This window comes from Corvus moneduloides, chromosome 1 (genome assembly GCF_009650955.1).
Source record: "Corvus moneduloides isolate bCorMon1 chromosome 1, bCorMon1.pri, whole genome shotgun sequence".
NCBI lineage: Eukaryota > Metazoa > Chordata > Aves > Passeriformes > Corvidae > Corvus > Corvus moneduloides.
This window is the reverse complement of record NC_045476.1, coordinates 58,301,010-58,320,654: the sequence shown is the minus strand read 5'-3', so window position 1 is coordinate 58,320,654 and position 19,645 is coordinate 58,301,010. Positions and strand designations below refer to the sequence as shown.

Sequence of the window (19,645 nt, the reverse complement as noted above, 5' to 3'; positions counted from 1 at the left end):
TTTTGTAAACTGTACTTTGCCTACTATATATGCTATTGTCCGGAAGTGTAACCGAGTTCCTGTATGTCACATACGTACCCATCTTCTAAAGTAAGTTTGTGCAGCTGGGGCTAGCTGTGCTCTGAGTGTATGGTGTATGGATGCAGGTGTATCCTTTGAATTTAGGTAGTGTTTGTGTTGTTGAATATTCCATCTTCCAATAAATTCTGTCAGATCCTGGTACTCTTAATGAACATATTAGAGGAGGTTTTTTGTGTGTGGTTTGTTTTTGTGGAAATTCCATTTTTTATTCCTTTTTCTTGAGAAGCAGCTATCTACCCAGTGTTATAAAGGTGAAATTAAAGAATTTTGGGAACTTAATAGTTGAAGCCTGTAAATAAATAAAGTATTCTAATACTCTGATACCAAACCTATTTTACCTATTTTTTTAATTTGAAACCTGAAAATCTTTTTTCTGTAATTGCATTGTGTGTAATCAAGAGGAACAGACAGTAAATTTCTGTTTAACAGTAAAAAGTCTGTGTTAGTTAGTTATGGTTTTGACATACAGAATTGAAAGATTAATTTCTGTCAACTGAACATAAATGCTCTAGAAAAAAAACCAGTAGTCAGTCAACTTTCTAAAACTTAAGGATTTCATTATAATGAACATTGTAAAATACTTCGTTTTCTTCATTAATTAATAGAAAAGTTCAACTGAGTCTATGACATGTTGTAATGTCACAAATGTTAAAAGTAATTAATTTAGCTTGCCAAATACATGGATACACGATACTCTTCTGGCTTCAGATCAAATTCAGAATGGAGTGAAGTAAGATCAAGCTCTTCCACAATGCTTGAAGCAAATGGAATGTATCAGAGTTTTACATTTTCTTTTTTAATTTGTTTTGTTTGGACTTTGGGGATTGTTTTGGTTGGTTGGTTTGATTTTTACAAAAGCAAGAAGGAAAAAAACCTTGCAGGTGAAAGATCACTACTTTTTCATGCTGCAGTGGCATGGAGAGATGGACATATTCCAAATAGTATTCCAATGGTGTCAATACTGATATCTTTGTAAGTAAAGGTAACTGGCCTATCTATTACTTCTGCAAATAAGTACTCTTAAATTGAGTTTTCCAGGAAAGAATCACTTGTTTTAGCAACACTTGAAAATTGAGGTCTTTTGGCCTCTTTGTCCTCATTCTTCTGTTTCAGTTCTCTGTGTGTGTGCTTTGGAGGAAATTAGTGTTAAAAAGGATAGAAGTCAATCCTGCTCTTTATCAAATTCTGTTACTTGTTTAAGCCTGAGAAACAGTAGTTACAAGTTAATTGATCGACTCAGTGATAGTTTTGCTTGACAGCAGGAATGTTGCAAAATTTTTGGTTTTCTAGAAGAAAAAGTTCTGAAGACAATGGAAACAAAAAATAGAGAAAAATCGTAATTCTATGTAATTAAGCTTTATGGTTGACTTGGTTTTTTTTGTAATCATATTTTGATTCATTACTGTTTCTTTTTGTCTGACAGTTCCCTTTTTATTACTGTCATTTTTCTGGACAATTTAATAGTTATTTCAGAGATATATTTTGAATAGTAGTAATATGTACCATTTAAGATACTCACTTTGATCTGTATTGAACGAGTGTGCCATCTGGTGTCTACATGGCAGTCCTTACCTGTATTTAAAATAATTTTATGCCTATGTGGTGCCATCAATTGAACACTTCTTCTGCCTTTTAACAAAGCAAAGAGTGTCAGAAGGATTTTTTTCTGCAGTTGGTTTCATCATAACTTTTTCATTGGCAAAAGGAAGTTTGTAATTTCTAACTTTTCATAAGGGGTGGGTGACATCATGGATTATTAAAAATTGCTATCTTGGCAGAATGGTTATGGTTAATGTGTAACAGGATAGAGAACACGTTATTTGTGCAGTTTCAACCTGTGTGGCTTTTTTCACAGGCTTTTGTGGTTTGTTTTATGCATGCTATTGATAGTGCAGTGATTTCTTCAAGTCGCTTTTTTGGTATAGTGAAGGTTTTCCCAGTTCTGTTTTCTGAGTGTGTTCTGTTTTGCTTGTGTTTCATACCAGAGTTATCCTCTGTTCTGTAGTAATGAAATTCTCCTTGCCATGACCTCTTTGTTTGGAATGATTATATAGGCTTCTAATGCTTACTGATTCCTTTTATTTTTTTTTGTCTTTAGATTATCCTTATCAGTATATGAGAAAGGCTGCATAAGAGAGAGTTGAGGTTTGGAGGTTTTTGATGTGTGTGATATGTATCTATGAACCATAGTTTGAGAAAAGGTAAAACTGTGAAAGTATATCGTTAGTGTGTCAGCTACAACTTGATATAAGATAGAAATGAAAATGTCTGAAGAATTTGCATAGGATCCAGAATTAAAACATGGTTGTAATCTTATACTGATCCTCTTCCCTGTGCATTTCAGTGTGTGTAAAAGACAGCTATGTGTCTTTTTCAAGTAGTTACTGTAGCCACAGGTCTGTCGGGGAAACATAAACAGTATGTGCTATTATTTCTAACAAGAAATGGGAGGTTTATAGATCTCCGAAAATCAACACATCTAAAGTTCTTCACATTTTTCCCTCTTAAAATTAGAACGCACACACAAAACAACAGCTACAGACTTTTTTGCAGAGGAAAGAAATTATCATAGTAGCAATAGTTCTGAAAGCCAGGTATGTCTTCAGTAATTTCATTAATTTTTTAAACAGGAAATCTGAGACTAGTTTTGAATTATTTATATGAAATGGTCAAATGAAAATGCATGTTTTCGTAATGATATCCCGTGCCTCCAAACTCCAGGAGCACTTGGAGTACCAACTAAATTTCCTGTGCTCAGCTTTGCAAATAAAAGTAATACTTACTTTGTAGTACCAGCACTGTTAGGGGTATCAGAAACTCAGTGCTGGAAAGAAGAGCCCTGTGAATATGACCATATTGTTTCTGTGGCATCCAAGAGGTTTAGAAGCATGAGCGTAATAAGGATCGCCATCTTTTCTGTCTGCAAGCAGAAGCATGCATGCTAATGTAGTGAAATCCCTGAATTACCTAAAATACCCAGCTAGAATGGCATGAGCAGGTGTGCTGGGCCTCTTTGCTGCCTTTGTGTGCGTGTGCAAACAGTTAAAGGAAATTCTAACCAGTTAGCATAGTAAGCAAAGGAAGAACTGGAAACAGTGCTTTTTTGGTTGTGGTGTGTGAAATAGTTGGCAGAATTAATACAACTTTTGCAAATGACTGGGAATGACTTACGTTGTCTTAAATGTCATTGTGGTCTAACCCCTTCTTTGTTTCTATTTTTTTCTCAAGTAACTTTTTGAAATTACCATGCAGAAATCACCATTGACCTTTTGAAAAACTGCGACTGAAGAGATCAAATCCAGAACCATGCTAGTTTACTTTATGTGGAGTGGATTTGAACCCTTGCCACTGACCACAGATGCTTTCAGTATTTCATGCTCTTTTCCATGTATTGTTGACATTGTTAACTCGTCTGTATCTTCTTGTGTAAACCAAGAAATTAAATAGGTGACAGTATACACTTTTATCCTCTAGGACCATTTCAGAAAAAGCTCACAAAGAGCATATACTTCTGACTTTTGGGAATCGCCTCTCCTGTTTTGGTCAGTTCACAAGTTCTGGATCAATCATGTTGTATTTTTTTCTTCCGACTGGCAAAGCAAAAGTGCTCCAAGGGAACAGTCAGCCTTCTACTGCTGTCTTTGGATGAACTGGTTTAAAGCATAAACAATGAAACATAACAATGAGGTTTGGTGACAGCCATAGGGCTTTTGGGTTATGTTGGCACCTATTCTGTCCTGTTCAGCACTGTGCTTTCCCACCTGGAAGCTAACGTATCAACTCGTTGCATCTGTTAGTGATGGCAAACAGACTGTTTCCTTTGCAGCTTTGCTTTGCTGCCTTGTTTCCTTTTGCAAACAGTCTGTTTCCTTTCAAAGACTACAGGGTTCATCCTAGACTTTATTTGTTCCTTTATAGATGTCTTTCATTTGTCTCATGTATGGAATTCATTTTTCTGAGAGTATTCAAAATCTTATAGTCAATGCATTATCTAATCTTCTTCATTTTGTGTGTTTCATATTGTTGTCCAGTTGCTTATAAACAAAAATATGAAATGTAAGCATTCACTTCAAGCTTTTCCAGGTTCAAAATGGAGACTTCTACTTCAATCTTTCTTCTTCTCCTACAGTTGGGTTTGAACCCATTGTTGATCACATTTTCCCTCAGCATATTTTCATTCCATTTTGGACAGGGTTTTTTAATGTTCTGATTTTTTTAAAGTGTCTTGAGTTCACCATTTCCTCTCATGCATCACCCCATACCCTCATGCATTTGATCTGTGTCACATTATATCATTTATGATTTCATCATTCATTATTAATTTCTTGTGTCAGTATTCTACTTTTTAGCCATTTAAGTCCTGATTCTTCTAATTCCCTAAGCTAACATGCAAGTTTCCACTCCGTAACAGCAGAATGCTGCAGAGCACAGATGGATACTTCTGTGACACAAAACGTGATGGCTGAAAGAAGCCAATTTTTTATTTATCTTTCCCTTGGCTGTGGAAGTGTATGCTCTAGTTCTCCTATTTTTTTTCTTTTTTTTTTTCCTAGGCTTTCTCTAACATTCTTTCTTAATTGTGTTTCATTACTTGCATTTTATATTATAAAATGAAATGTATTTTATGGGATATTGTAGTAACTGTCAACCTAGATCATTGCAAATTAGATTAGAGAGGAGCAAACCAATGTTGGGTGTTTTGCTACTTCTCTTTCTTTCCAGATTTGATAACTGTTTGCATGTGATGCCTACCACTGCTTCTCTGTAGGGACTCTTGTAATGTTTTGTGGGAATTTTTAAAACAATAGGCAAGAGGTAGGACTTTCTCTTTTGCAACTATTAAATGAAAAATCAGAAGTTAATGAAATAACTGAAATAAGTGAAATGGGGTATACCTTAATAGTGTGGGATGGTTCTCCAACCTCCACAGATGGTAAGCCTTGAAATAAAAAACAAAAAAGGACATTGTTGGTCTTTAGGTTTCATTTATTCAGAGCATTGCTCTTTTTAGAGAAAGGGCATTAAAATTGCTATGAAGGCTAAACCTTCGGTGAGATATGGTCAGGAAAAGATGTCTTCCCTTCACCTTGATGATTTCATTGAATCAAATGGCTCAGTTTCTTTACCCAAGGAACATAATTGTACAGGATTTTAAAGAGTTTAATAAGCAGTTTATTTGATGAGGTATGTCTTTCTCCTCAAAATGTTATGCTAAAAGAGACTAATAAGAAGAATTTAATCTATTTTCTCTTTCATAATTTTTAACTTTTTTATCAAAGTGTTTCTTTTGTTCTTGTTTAAAAATATTTCTATTTTATGCTGGAATCTTAATTTTAATTCGTTGACCTTTCTTGGGCTGCTCAGATTATTTTGGGATGCATTGCTATTGAAATAAAATACTCTTTCTCTTTCAGTTCAATGTAAGGTATGTTCTTTGTGATGCAGCAGCTAAATCTTTGGCCTGTTTATTTTAAAAAATAATAGCTTTTAACTGGATTTCCTAATGAAAATAAGTTAGTTGCCCACTACTATAGTAGCATTGCCTTTAGTAACTGGTAGACCCATTATTACAGTATTTGACTGAGAGCTATGTATGCCTAGGGTAACTAAGTGTTGGAGTATTTATTAGAGCAGCTGAATGGGAAGGATGAGGCCTGAGTACGCAAAAGGTTCTCACTTTAGTTGGGGAACACAGGGAGAACTTTGGAATACGGTGGGAGGTGTGTTTTGGATGCACTAGAGAAGAAGAGGTTAAGAAGTCACTAGAGAAGGGGAGGAATAGAAATATGGTATAGTATCAGGAGGTCAGATTTTACTAATTCGACTGATTTTAGCATCAATTCATTCTTTTATTTGTATTATTTCACTGCCATAATTGTGAAAGGAATGAAATGAAAAACGGAGTTTGCACTTGTTATGAGCTTGGCATGTTTGTCCGAGTTTTTGGGGCAGCTAAGGTTATACAGAATCAGCCCTTAGCTATAGACATCTGATTTAAATCTTCAGCTGCCTATGTAGTAAACAGAGCTGCATGGTGATTCCACTCTGATGCTGTGGGCTTCAGAGCTCAGTCTCACTCTCAGAGTCTCACTGTTACTAGTAGGGAAGTATCTGAGCACATAGCACACCTTGCCCTTACTGGAGTGCCCACTGAATGAATTCCAAAGCTGTGCAAGTGGACAACTTAGGATGAAACACAGCCAAACACTTGCCAAAGTGGTCGTTAAATGTCAACATTTGAAATAATTTTTCACAGAAATCTTTTATTTCTACATGTAGAAAATTTTATAGGTGCATATTTTGAACCACTTTCCATTGTTCAGTACTCTTTAAAAAATTATTCTTGTCCTAAAGTGTCACCTTGTCACAGTTGCTGTGTATGGGTTGCATCTCTCTTATCCATACCTTGCTCTGTTTTGATCTGGACTGAGTTGTCCATCCCAAATGGTAGAAGTTTTACAGCATTTCTACCGTCTGCAGTAAAATAAAAAAGCTGCTGGGACAGCAGTGGCATTGGGATTTTGCTTGAGTGCTGATAACATGTCTTTGCTTCCCTGACTTACTGTTCGAACACTTTGGAAATGCGGGGACAAATTTCTCAAAACTGTCTTGCTCCATTTTATGTTACAGGGAAATCCTCAACTGAAGGTATCTCTGTAGTATTGAATTGCCAGGTATTTCGAGTAAAAAAAATCACTGGTTTTATATGCATCTTTTATGGGATTAGCATAATAAGTTTTGAATATGAACAAGTTTATCTCAGTTGTAATATATGCCATTTAATAACAAGGTTCCTTTAGCTACTTTTAAATACCAAATCTTAAATTTTAAATTGTTTACGGAGAGTACATGCAGCTCTAATGTTTTATATTTTTAATCTCTGATGTTTTCATTCTGAGCCTGCTAATGACAGAAATTATTCAAAGCAATTTAAAATGCAGTACTTTGAGGCAAACAGCAGTGAATAATATTGAACATAGTAATCCAGATTTACCTGATTATTTCCAGTTAACCTGTAAGGTAACTTTAGTGACAACATATGTAAAATGACGAATGTCAAATTACTGGAGGGCTGTTGCTGAAAATCAAAGAATATTCAATTTTCAGTTGCAAATTTGATCTTATTTTCCGTGTTGAATGCTGGCAATAGTAAAGTGATCTGAGCAGAAACATTGCAAATATATTTAACTATGGAGGTCTCTTTGGAAAAAAAAGTGTAAAATTGTTATTTTCAAAGCATATAAGATATCCTACAAGTATGTGTGCTAAAGGTGTTGATTTTAATGTTTGTTTTCTAGTGATTATCGAACAAACTCAAGTATGTTTGAAGATTTAGAAAGCTAACGAAATGATCATGAAAGTGTAATTTAGTGTGACATTCCTGGTCATATACATAACACTTTATACAGCACTTTATACAGGTCAAAACCAATATTTTCTTGGCAAAAGTGACTAAATTATTTATAAATCTTACATCTCTATTTTGCTGAAGTTTAAGTATGTTTCATTATTCCTTAAAATGGAGTTATTAACTTGTAATACTTTCTATTTAGAGTCAAAAGTAATGTCTTTGTTGCCTAGATGTCCAAATTATGTATCAGTTTTCAAGATAGCATTACTCTGATGTTACAAGGCCTACGCTCTTTTCTCTTGCTGCTTAAACATGAAGAGTGAGGACCGTAACACTGCCTTTATTGGCAGTGCACCATTATACCTACTTCTTTATAATCTGTACACAGCTGCATTCAGGAGGGCCTACACAACTTAAAATTATTTAACTTTGTAAATGTTCTTAGGACTAATTCCAGAGGCTGAAAGTAGTAAAATTGGCAGTCAGTATGCTGGTGTCTGATCAAACTTTTCTTTTGTCTCGTTTTAATTTGCAGTGACCTTGGATTGTTTAACATGTAGTTGACATGTAGCCCATGTTACATTAATACCTCTAATATTACACTGATAAATTCAGTTACCTGTAGTAAATCACTTTTTCCAGATTTGGGCACTTGGGTGTCTACTGTGTGGCTTGTGGAATGTAGCACACCTCCATTATTAAATGTACAGTAAATATTGGTATGTATTAAATAGATAAGGTTTTACATTTTTTAATAAATCACCCTTAGGGAAATGTGAAAGAGAATCCTAATGGTAATTAAAGTATTTTAAAGAGCCATGAAGTAGACTAGCATTTTCCATTCAACTACATTCATTGCTAGTGTAATGTTAACTCTTGTCTAAAAAAGGGAAGTCTTCCCAAACAGAGCATTTTTAACGTATACAGATCAAAATCTGCATAAGTATAAAGTTGTAGATGTGTTGAAGTGGCAGGTTTATTTGCAGTGTAGCTGTATTTAAATCTGTAAAACTGTTTAAAATAGGGAACTGTCTTGAATTTGAAGCTAGTATAAATCACCTTCAAAGAGGACCCAAGCAGGAGAAGCATGATATTATTAGCTTCTTTGCAATTGGATTTATGACTGCTTGTGCTTCTAAACTGGTCTAAGATTTTTCTGATGAGCTGTTTTTTTTACTTTTTCTGAAGTGAACACCAGCTGCTTCAAAAATTTTTAAGAAATCATAAAGTAGTCAGTGCTTTCCTTTATCATATGATAAATTACTTCCTACTGTGATTATTTCCTCCCAGAAAAACAAGCATTTTCATGATTTTTTAATATATTTTTGTTATTAATGTCAGTATGTCTGACATTTTGGGTTACTGGAATAGTCTCTGATGTTTCTTACTTCCTTCCACATCCCTTCTAATATACTTCCCTTATTAAACCAGAAGGAAAGTGTGTGATACTGTCAGCTTGTGGCACTCATATAACATAATGCTGCTGTTTTAAAGATAAAATGTAGTGACTGAACCTGAACTCAGTCAAGTTGTATGTAGCAACTTAAGAGATGCTTGTAAACCCTTGGTACTTGCTGTTAGAGTCTATGGACACCTCTTGTCCTCCACACTGTTGGTATTTATATTTTTTTATATTTTTTTTGCCATCTGAAATACTGAAATAATTTCTGCTTTTTGTGTAGAATCATCAGAAACATCTATTGTGTACCAGTCATATGTTGGTATATGCTACAGCTTTATAAACATTTGCCATATACCCATTATAGTAAGCTCCAGTTTGAAAGCTTTAATTCTTGTTACTCCTCAAAATCTATGAGTTTTCTGTTTCGATAAAATTTTTAATTTTGATTTTTTTTTAATCTTATCACTTGGCTTACAAACAGCACATTTTACTGCTCAATGAATTTATTTTAATTCACTGGTCATATCAATTTTCAAATTACTAGTTTTGGGAAGTTTGTGCAAAGTCTGTAAGATATTTGTGATTCTAGTGGCAATCTTTTTAAGAACAAGACTTAGCATGCTCAAGTGTTTATATTTACTTTCTGGCTAATTCTATAGATTTATATCCAGAATGTGATTAGTGTAGTTGTTTGGCAATCGTTCTGTAGGTGATGCTTTAAATTATTTCTTGCAGTATGTTTTTGTTGTTGTTAGGAGTAATAGGTAAATAGCAATACCATTCTGTTGCCTAACACTGAATTTTAAATATATTCTCTTCTAGAGAACTAGAGGACGAAAACGAAGCTTTGTGCCTGAAGAAGAAAAACCTGAGGTTGGAATATAGTGTTTTGTTGTTTGTTTTTTTAACAGTTTCACAAAAAATTAAACTTTGGGCTGAAGTGTTACTTCCAAGCCATAATTGAAAATATTTGCTTTCCTTCCCTCCTTTCCCCCCATTCCTTTCTTTTTGCCTTGTGCTGTGACAGGAGCGTATTCCCAGAGAAAGAAGGCAACGGCAGTCTGTGCTGCAAAAGAAGCCCAAGTCAGAGGATTTAAGGACTGAGTGTGCTACCTGCAAAGGCACTGGAGACAATGAAAATCTAGTCAGGTAGGTTTGATACTCTGACCTTATGAGGAGTTAAAGTCCCATCTTTATCACTCTGTCATGATTAAAATGAAGAAAGTGAATTTTTTAAAAACAAAATAAATTTCCTCTCCTTATCTAGGGGAAACATTGCATCAGAAATACTGACTAGATTCACTTATTGATCTGCCAAAAATATTTATATTTTAAATAACCAAGATAATCTGTTTTTCTAACACAGGAGAATTAACTTTTTCCCATCAGGGTGAATTGTCAATGTTTTAGAGCAGGTCAGAATGGTAAACCAGCATTTTAATGATATTAAAGCTACATGAGCATCCTAAAAGTAATTGAATTAAAGTAATCAACAATTTTATGAGCTGAAATGTGGATTATGAGGAATTTAAGTTTTTAAAAAGGTATTAATGCTACCTCCATTAATGCAGATCATGAAAGGGTTGGATAATCATGTTTCTTATCTGAAACAGAAATGAAAAAAAGACCGTTGAATGATATTTTAGTAGGTGCAGAAATCTAATTAAAGTGTAGAATAGCTGCTATTAAATAGCTACCATTGACCGCAACTTCTGCCGATTTTGACTTTATAGCTCACATTGTAGCCTCTTTACAAAGCTGTAGAAACTGTTTGCAATTCTTGAAAGAAGAATCATGGACCTTATCAATCAGAAGGTGGATTTTAATTGAATCTACAGAGATTTCATTAAAATGATCTGATAAGTTCAGATTAAAAGAAGTGTGTTGTATTTAGGTCCTGTACGTTTCGACCAGATTTTTCTAGACAAGTTCTTCTCTTTAGGTCACATATAATTGTTGCTTTTAACTGGAAGGATTACTCCAAAATAAGTATTTTAGTTTATTTCTGGGAGTCAGGGTTATGAGAGAAGTCAGAATCACTGATGACATAGGCAAGCAACACATAGGCAAGAATCAGGATGTGTCACAGGTACAGATACAGTCTTGTACATACTCAGAATAGCTGGTTTTAGTATCAATCACAGCATATGATTTCCATAGAAGTTGATAAAATTTCAAGGTTGTGTGCCAGAGTGCAGTTGTATTTCCAAATTGGAGGCAGAGTGCCTGTTACAAGCTCATCAGTAACTGTGTGACTCTCATATATAGACAAGCTGCTACTGCTGGGTAATCCTAGATCCTACTCAGAACCAGACTGTGAAATAGAGGGGGGCGTTACAGGGATTGCTCGTGCAGTTACACTGATGAGAACTGGTGGCAGCAGGTTTTTATCTGCCCATGACAAGATAAAGGGCTTTCTTAAGCCCTATAGTTTGCAAGAAATAAAAGATGCAGGAAGGCTATTTTGTGGTGGGAAGGAATCCTGGTAAAACATATACTGTGCTTTACTGTGAAAAAGGCAGTGAATTAGTTTTTTTGTTCAGGCTTTTTCTAGAAGTCTTAAATACCACATTGGAGGACATAAAGGATAAGATGAGGAAATGCCATGAGGAGCTGTATATTTAAGTTGCAGTTAAAAAATAATGGTAGAAAATTAGTGTTATGTTTTGTTTACTACAGGAAAAGATTTTAGTAGTGATTTAGATGGGCCAAAAATAAACATATTACATCCAAAAATCCAACAGGTTCTCTTAAAAATCATCCTCATAATTAGGCCAAGAACAGTACTCCTGCATAGGAGAAGGAGTTTGTTATGTTCTAATCCTTTGTTTGTAATTTTCTGAAAAATATTTCCTTAAATCTTATTTTCCATATTACTTTTTAAAAAATATTTAAATTTATAACTTGCTATTCTTCAGATAATTCCTATAAATAGCTTCAACTTTATCCGGTTTAGATTACCACTGCTTCTAAAGAGCTGTGGAGGCGTACTTTGGATAATTACTAAATTGTGGTAACTCTGCAGCCTAAGATGTGTAGGGGAGTGATCCACAGAGTGTTCTATGTCAGAGAAAGTTTTCAGAAGCTTATTTTCTTTTGTGTTGTCACAAAGTGGTAGAAGTGACCCTCTGCCTGCCCTGTTGCTTTCTTCTCCCTGTACCATCATGCAGGAATCCTTTGTGGTGGTAGAAATAGTGTTTTAAATGCAAGGTTGTAGGGTTCCTTGCAAGCAAGATATGTTTAGGAGGGAAAACAAAGTATATGTCTTGGGGTGACCGCCCAAACTGGAACAGTATACAAAGTATTTTTTCAATATCTGTTTGTTTGGTACTATCTGTTAGTAAAGCCCAAAATTTCTCAGATCTTTTTTAATGTCTTTGGTCTTCACGAAAATTCCTGGATTTAATTTTCCGCCTTGCCAACCCATCTGTAACTAAGAAAAGGGCGGTTGTGGTGATGTTATACAAGAGATTTTTCTGACTAGAGAAGTTCATCACTAAGTTAAATAGAAATATGTAACTGGTGAAACCGCAGATTTAAGGAATAATTTTGAAGGGCCTTCTGTCTTTTTCTGCCATGTTACCACAGACAGGGCTAGTTACATGATACTTGGACAAGCTGCTTTTAAAAGTTGTAAGTTTTTGTAAAATTTATTTGGCCCTGACTCCAGAGTTGCTATCTGAGTAAGAATTAGAGGAAGATAAGCAATTTTTTCCTATTTCAAATAGTGCAGCAGAAATTCATAATTTATAATAGTAATCTATTTAGCAATGAATCTGGAGCAAAAAAAACTATAATTTAACTAGTTATTACTGTGTGACTATTAGAATGGTTTTTTTTTAGTCTCCATTTTAGCTGCTTCTGGGTAGCATTGGATGGTTAAGGGATTATTTGTTATATGTTCAGTGGCTTTACTTAACCTGTTGTCCATATGGTTTAAAATCAGTAAATGACTATGGAAGGATTTTTCATTAAAAAGCACATTTCATGAATTGTAATACTTTACTGACTGAACTATGCCTTAGTGACTGTAGTAACAAAAATTAGGATATCTTTAATTATTAGCTTTTGTCTAAAACTTACTGACATGTTGCTTTTATATATGCTAATAGTTTGCCATATGTATGTATTACAGACATGTCAAGATAGTGCTTATTTAATCAGGGATGTCAGATAATATAGATAGGCTCTTTCAGTATAGTAGCATGCACTAGAACTGAAAGTTCAGATTTTGTGGTTTTGTCCACTAGAAAAGATCAGTCTTGTGATCCTTATGTGATGGCTTTTTTTTTTTTTTTTAAGAAATTACAGTGAATTTATTTTATAAATTCTTCTATACATGTCTGTGTACATTCTGTTGAACTAATTAATTCTGCAATTTTTACCATTTACAAGAAGAGTGAGTGGCACAGTCAAGATTTACAGATCTAACAGTGAAAAGTTAATTGAAACCATGTACTCAAATGAGGCAAAGTTGGATCTGTAACTGTCATTATAAATAAGTGAGAAAGCTATAGCTGTAATTAGAGAAAAGTGTGGATTTTGAGTATCTTTTACTCAAATGACCTGTCACTGAGTTTTGAGAGAAATAGTAATAAAAGATGGAGTTCTTAAAATATTTTGTATTTGACACAGATAGGTTTGATATAGGGCATGAAGACACAGAACTTTTTAAAAAGAGAGAGGAGTTAAAAGAGCTATACTGTGTGCTTGAAACTAAAGTATTGTGAAACCAGAGGGTACCTATAAAAAGACACTGCTCAGTCTTAACCAGTTATCAAATATTGGCAACATTTGCATGAAATTAAAGACATACATTGAAATACGGGAGTTTCTAAAGCTTGATGTGAAAGGTGAATTTTCTAAGAAACTCAGAAAATAATTTTAAAGGTTTTGTTTGTTTTTAGAGCTGACCTCTGCTGTATGTTTCAGAAAGAATTCAGATGCGATGCTTTTCATTTTGTGAATCTTTTGAAGTCATATATAGTTTAGACATTTAATAGGTTTCCTGAGTGCTTAATTACAGTCTCACATGAATTGCCTAGAAGTATAGATCTTGCAGAGGAATTGCTTGATTCATAAGTACCTCCTGTTTTGGTTTTTTGGGGGTTTTTTAATGCGGCTGTAGTTCACTCATGCAGATCTTTAAAAATAGCTCCCCAGTAATTCTCTTTAGAACATCCCAATATTTAGTAGAAACATGGATAAAGAAATGTCTTTCCGGTGGCTGAATATGTAATAGGTAAAACCTGCCCTCCATATTGTAGCACTGTACAGATGACTGCTTCTAGCACAATATTACTGTATAATCTGCTTTAGTAATATAAAAAATTAAGATGAATTAAAGTAGTTTTAATATACAGAACAGTTCTTTAAAGAAGAATACAAAAGCTAATCCAGTTCAAAAACTTTCAAGGGAAGACTTCTAAATGACTTCCCTTCTAAAGAAGTGGTCTCAAAAATAATCCAGTTTTCAACTGCTGCTATTAAAAAAAAGAATTAAGTATAGCTTCTATTGTTGGCTTTAAGATGTGCTTGGGTAATATTTTGGAATGTAGTGAATTAGATAAAACTGGCATCTCAATAGTAGATTTTGAGAAAAGCTGAGTAGAATTTGAGTATCATTCTTGTATGGGCCAAAACCAGGTTAAAGAAATCTCCGTAAAACACTTGATTTCTTCATCCAACAATTTAGAGCAAGCATATAGTACATTCTTTTGTAGTTTTATGTATTGAGTTTTTCTGCTGTATTGTCAGTTAAGTTAGAATTTTCCATTTCATTTGATTTGCAGTAACTGAGGCAAAATTGTGACTTCAGCATTACAGAGAGGGTAAAAAATATGAAGGTCATGTATTTGAAAGAATAGAGAATAGAATTTGTCGAAAGCATTGATTTGAATGCTGGTTATAAAGTATTCAAAAAACATAGATCTGCAAAGCAAATTATTAAGCATGTAAGTAGTATTTATTTTAATGGATATATTTACTAGGAAATAAGCTAAATGTAAAAGTACTTATTTTTCCCAATATACTCTCTCACTTTTCAAGCAAGTCTAATGTGCTGCACGTACAGTCACTGTATCAAGGCAGTGAAGGTGAGGAGTAGGAAAGGAGAAATAATAAAATATATGCAGTGTCATATTTACTAAACGAAGAAGTGATTGAGTAAAATTAACTATAAGGTTGGCTATAGTATGAGTTATCCAATCATACTGTAACTGAAAATCTTCAAGAGGTGTGCAGCATCTGTGATTCTGGTGCTACAAACGTATGTATCAAGTTTAGGATGATAATTTATACTGTATAAAAGATTGCATGCTTAGCTGCACACAGTGGTCAGCTTTAATTCTGCTTTTGACAGAAAGTGTGTTCTAGACAGTCTCTTTTGAATCCTCTGGAGTTCTTCTCTCCAAAAATGTCTCTCACCAGATTTCCTTAATTGTATTTGTCTTGTATAGGTTTACCTTTGCATTTTTATTTCTTAAATTTCCATGCAAAGGGGCATGCCAAACTTCAAGTAAAGGATTTCTTCCTTATTTGTTTAGCTGTTAGTTTTGAATCTCTTCATGAGCCGAAGTTTATTCCAGAACAAGTACAAATTATTCATTACTTTAAATGCACTGCAACAAAATTCACAGTCTGTCAGAGTGATTGAAAGCCTGTTAGTTACCATAGAAGTTCAAGACCACTAATGTAGGGATTAATCACAAGGAAAATGTTAGTTAAGCCACAATTTGCAGCAATCTTGTGTGTTACAGCGGATTAAAAATGCATTATTTTATTGGAATGAACTAAGAGAGTGAAAGGAAATGTAACATTCAGTTGTGTAGTTTATTTCTGCTATGAAATTTACAGGGATTAAATCTGTGAGTTAACTTTTCTAATTGCTTGAGTTACCTGTTAGATCATTTTTTGCATAATTCTTTATTGTATTGCCTTCTGAAAAGTGTTTCTTTTTTATTCTAGATTTCAGGATAGTACGTATGATGACAAATGCGCATTTTCATCACAGAGGGCTTTATTCAAACTGAATTTGCACTGCATTTTACTTTCTGTAAATTCATATGCTAGGGCAGACATTACAAAAAAACCTGTAGGCATTGTGCAGCTCTCTTGCCAAGTACCTAGGAGTCAGGCATAGGTCTGGTAATAAGAATTACACTGCTGTCATTCAGGGCTTCTCTAGAAGCAGACTGCTCGGTGCATTTGGATTTGGGCTTCCAGCTACCTGAAGCTGCTCATGCCTGGAACATTTGCTAAAAGTGCATGGCAGACCCTTGGGTTTTCTGTTAATTAGGCATCAATCTATTTACCTGGTACCTAGTGGATTTCTTCAGTAGACTTGTCTGTTATTTTCCTGGAATGAGACAGCAAAATGGGAATTGAAGCCCAGGTTACCTTTCTCAGTTGATTGTTTTGCTGCTTTATTTTGGGGAAATTTAAACCATCTAAATAATAGAAGCTCAGATCGTTGGCTACTGATTTTGTGTTCCATCTCTGGTTTGATTCTTGATACTGTGTAGTCTTGAAGGAACTATCTTAGGGGTAGTCTATATAGGAGTGGCCCAAAACTGAAATTTTGGAGGTATTTCCATGTTTAAAAGACTTTTTTACCATTCAATTCTGTTACCAGAATTAAGAATTTCAGGCTGAAAAATATGTACAGGACAATCTGATGTAATTTTTCTGTAAAGTTTAACATTGAGCCTTCGTTTTGCAAAAGAGAGCAAAACTGCATGAGAAATTATCTGGCCTACAGTGCTTTCTGATCAAACGCAGGAACGGCAAAGCATGATTCCCCCTGCACGCTCCACAAAAATGTTTCTTTGATTTTTTGGGGGTTATTTAATGACATTTCCTATTAATACACTGGGAAGAAGTATGCATCCTTAAAGTACCTAGAATAGAGGAAAAAGGCATATTTGTCTGTCTTCAATGTTATGGAAGTACTAAAACCCTGTTGGAGTATTATTGTGATAGTTGATGAGGTTCGTTAGTGTTCCTCTTACAAGTGAATAGGGGAGAGCAGTGCGAGCATTCCCCAATTGTTTTTCTTCACATTATTTTTTGGGCTGATTAGTGACCTGTCAGTCAAACCTTCTTGAAGTTCATACTGGGCTTTAATCTGTAGAAGCTTAGTGAACAGTAGAAGTTTATACTCTTCATTAGTTGTCAGAAGTTCTTAGTATTGATATTTGAAGTATGCTGATCCAAAAAGCTTCTGTAGCAGTGTCATGAACTTCAGAAATAGGCAACAAGATAACCACTCGTAAATAAGAGGATCTTTCTATGGGGTTACTTTGTTTTCCACTAACAAGAAATATTTTGCCATTTTTTTATTACTGAATTTTTAATATATAGTTTTCCCTTTTTCCCCTTCAGTTACAGCTGCTTGATCAAGTCTGTGCTGCAATCGTGGGTTTGTAAATAACAGCTTGAAACTGTATTTCGCAGCTGTAATCTGTTCTCTGGACAGCTATGTATCTCAGAATTTATTTATGATTTTTCTGATTGCCCTAGGAAATATATGTATCAGAGACCTTTGCTCCTTTTTTTGTATTCTATAACTACTAGGATTTATAATAATTTATAAAATGAAAAAATATGATATAGAGGTTCTTTGCTATAAGTAGTGAGTGGCCTCTTTAGATAAAACAGTCACTGAATGAGGTGCTCCATTGGAAGATTAAAAGTATTTAATGAAACAAGATGCAGATCTTGAAATTGCAGTTTGTGATGGAAGACGGGAGACTCATGACATAGCAAATTATTTCTCAGTCTGGTTACCAGTAATAGGCTATGACTGCAAAAATATCATAGGAATGGAGTCAGTAGCTTATTTTTTTTGTGGGCATTCTTGAGATTTTTTTCTTACATCAAATTGCATCAAATAATTCAATTCAGTTGGCATTTGAATGTGTCACTTACTCCTTCATTCGGGCCAAGCTGGTTCAGTCACTTTGAGTGCAGCGAGTTTATCACATCAGAAAATTTCATAGTACAGCACACTCAGAAAGCAAATGTCAAATTCATTACCAATTCAGTTGTTTTGCATTGTTAAGCTGAGCCATTGCTACATGGGCCACAAGACTGAAATTTATAGTTACGAAATTTATGACCTGAGAATGTTCATGTCCAGGTATTAAAATGATGTGATAGAAGACCACAGCAGTCGTCAATAACCATTTAAATGCTATGTTGCAGCATCAGTTTTGACTTGTCACAATTAGTGTCAAGTGCACATTTGTGCAGTCAGTTTTCTGAATTAAATCTCTCTTCATAGAACTGTAGTGTGAGTTATGGGCTATTTGAATAAGAAATCTTAGTATGTAGAAGGGTGATGCTTACTGTTCCACATGCATTTTTTCTCATTTTTGTTACTACTGCCCAATACTTTTAAAAGTCTTTGATCTGTAGTTAGTTAATCTGTGTGGGGTTTTGGTAGGTAATCTGAAGTTTGGGTGCAAAACTTCATCTACACTATTCAAAACTAATTTTGTCTTGGAACAGTGTGAGAGTATGGGGTTTGTGTGTTTTGGGATTTTTTGCATTACCAAAGAAGCTTGTACATGAAAAGCAGCTAGAGGTGCAATGAGCTTAAGGACATTGAGTCACTTTTCTCAGCATTGACCAGACTTATTCTTCACATGATTAAAATGGTATATAATACCATTATATAGTATTAATTGCACTAATGGCATTAATTTCATTAATAAATAAATGGAGCAAAGTTGCATGCAAGTTTTTGCTAATTTGGCTCTAAATCAAGAATTTTGCATACAGTATTATTCCCTGAGAGGCTGTAGATAATCTACATGTATTTGGGATATTATTGTTCTTTTTAGCTTAATTGTGCTATAGGCTGAGTGATAGGCAAAGCTTCTTACTGGAGAACATACTTTTAAACAGATAAAAAAACTTAAAAGAACAATAAAAAAAACATTTAATTGTAATGCTTCTTCAGCGTTACAATGTATTTGGTAAACATTGTTTTTTTGGCAGTTTATCTAAGAATAGAAGTCAGGTTTTAATATTGAACTTTATTTTGAAGTAGTTGAAATAATTTGCATGTAATCACATCTAAATGGACAATTTGAGAATTGTGACATTAATATCAATCTTCTTATAAAATATCTTTGTTTTTTGGGAAAAGGAATAGAATTGTAGGGTTTATTTCCTGTACTTCAGCATGATTTTGATGTCGACTAGATTTGGTCTACTTGTCTTACTGTAGTTCCCTGCTAGTGTGGTCATTGCAATTACAGATCGAATAATCTAGACTAATGTCTATTACAAAAGTAATATTTTTCTGCATGCAAAATTTAGGAATTTGTAAAATAGAGTTATATATTTTTCATTTATTTTTCTGCCTTGTTATTAGTTTTCTTCCTTTCTTTTGCACAATTTTGAATTTTTTGATTTTTTTTTTTTCCAAATAATTTTTGGTTTTTTTCATCTGTGCCATATCCAAGGGTTGGATTCAGATTTTGCTGATTGCCTTGCTGATTGTAAAACTGGATTGCCTTTACAATGGCTGAGACTATTAGTATTACTTCCACTTTGTGTCATTGCTTAACATTCTCATCTCAGTGAAATTAAATTTTTGTGTCTGATTTGCTTCAAGCCACTTAAAATGCCAAAGACAAGATTCTGTATTAGGACAGGAATTCAGTATCACTGAATGTTCCAGGTAGGACTTCAATACTTTGTAACAACCTCATTCTTCTTCTTGAGATTTTTTCTGAACATTTACCCTTGAATGGATTTTTAAGTTATAAAGTTACAAATAAATATTTAAGCCTATCTCCGAT

The 19,645-nt window shown here is 34.2% G+C and overlaps 1 protein-coding gene across 7 annotated transcripts in view; it reads left to right on the top strand.

Annotated features, from left to right (window-relative positions):
- PHF14 (PHD finger protein 14) overlaps nt 1-19,645 on the top strand; it is a 164,716-nt gene that overhangs the window by 60,116 nt on the left and 84,955 nt on the right. For all 7 annotated transcript variants that reach the window (XR_004240641.1, XM_032111136.1, XM_032111126.1 and 4 more), the window contains 2 exons: nt 9,657-9,707; nt 9,862-9,983. Coding sequence is in view for 6 of the 7 variants with exons in the window: in XM_032111136.1 (XP_031967027.1) it covers nt 9,657-9,707; nt 9,862-9,983 (173 nt within the window). In the remaining variant the exon portion in view is untranslated. The remainder of the gene's footprint in view (nt 1-9,656; nt 9,708-9,861; nt 9,984-19,645) is intronic.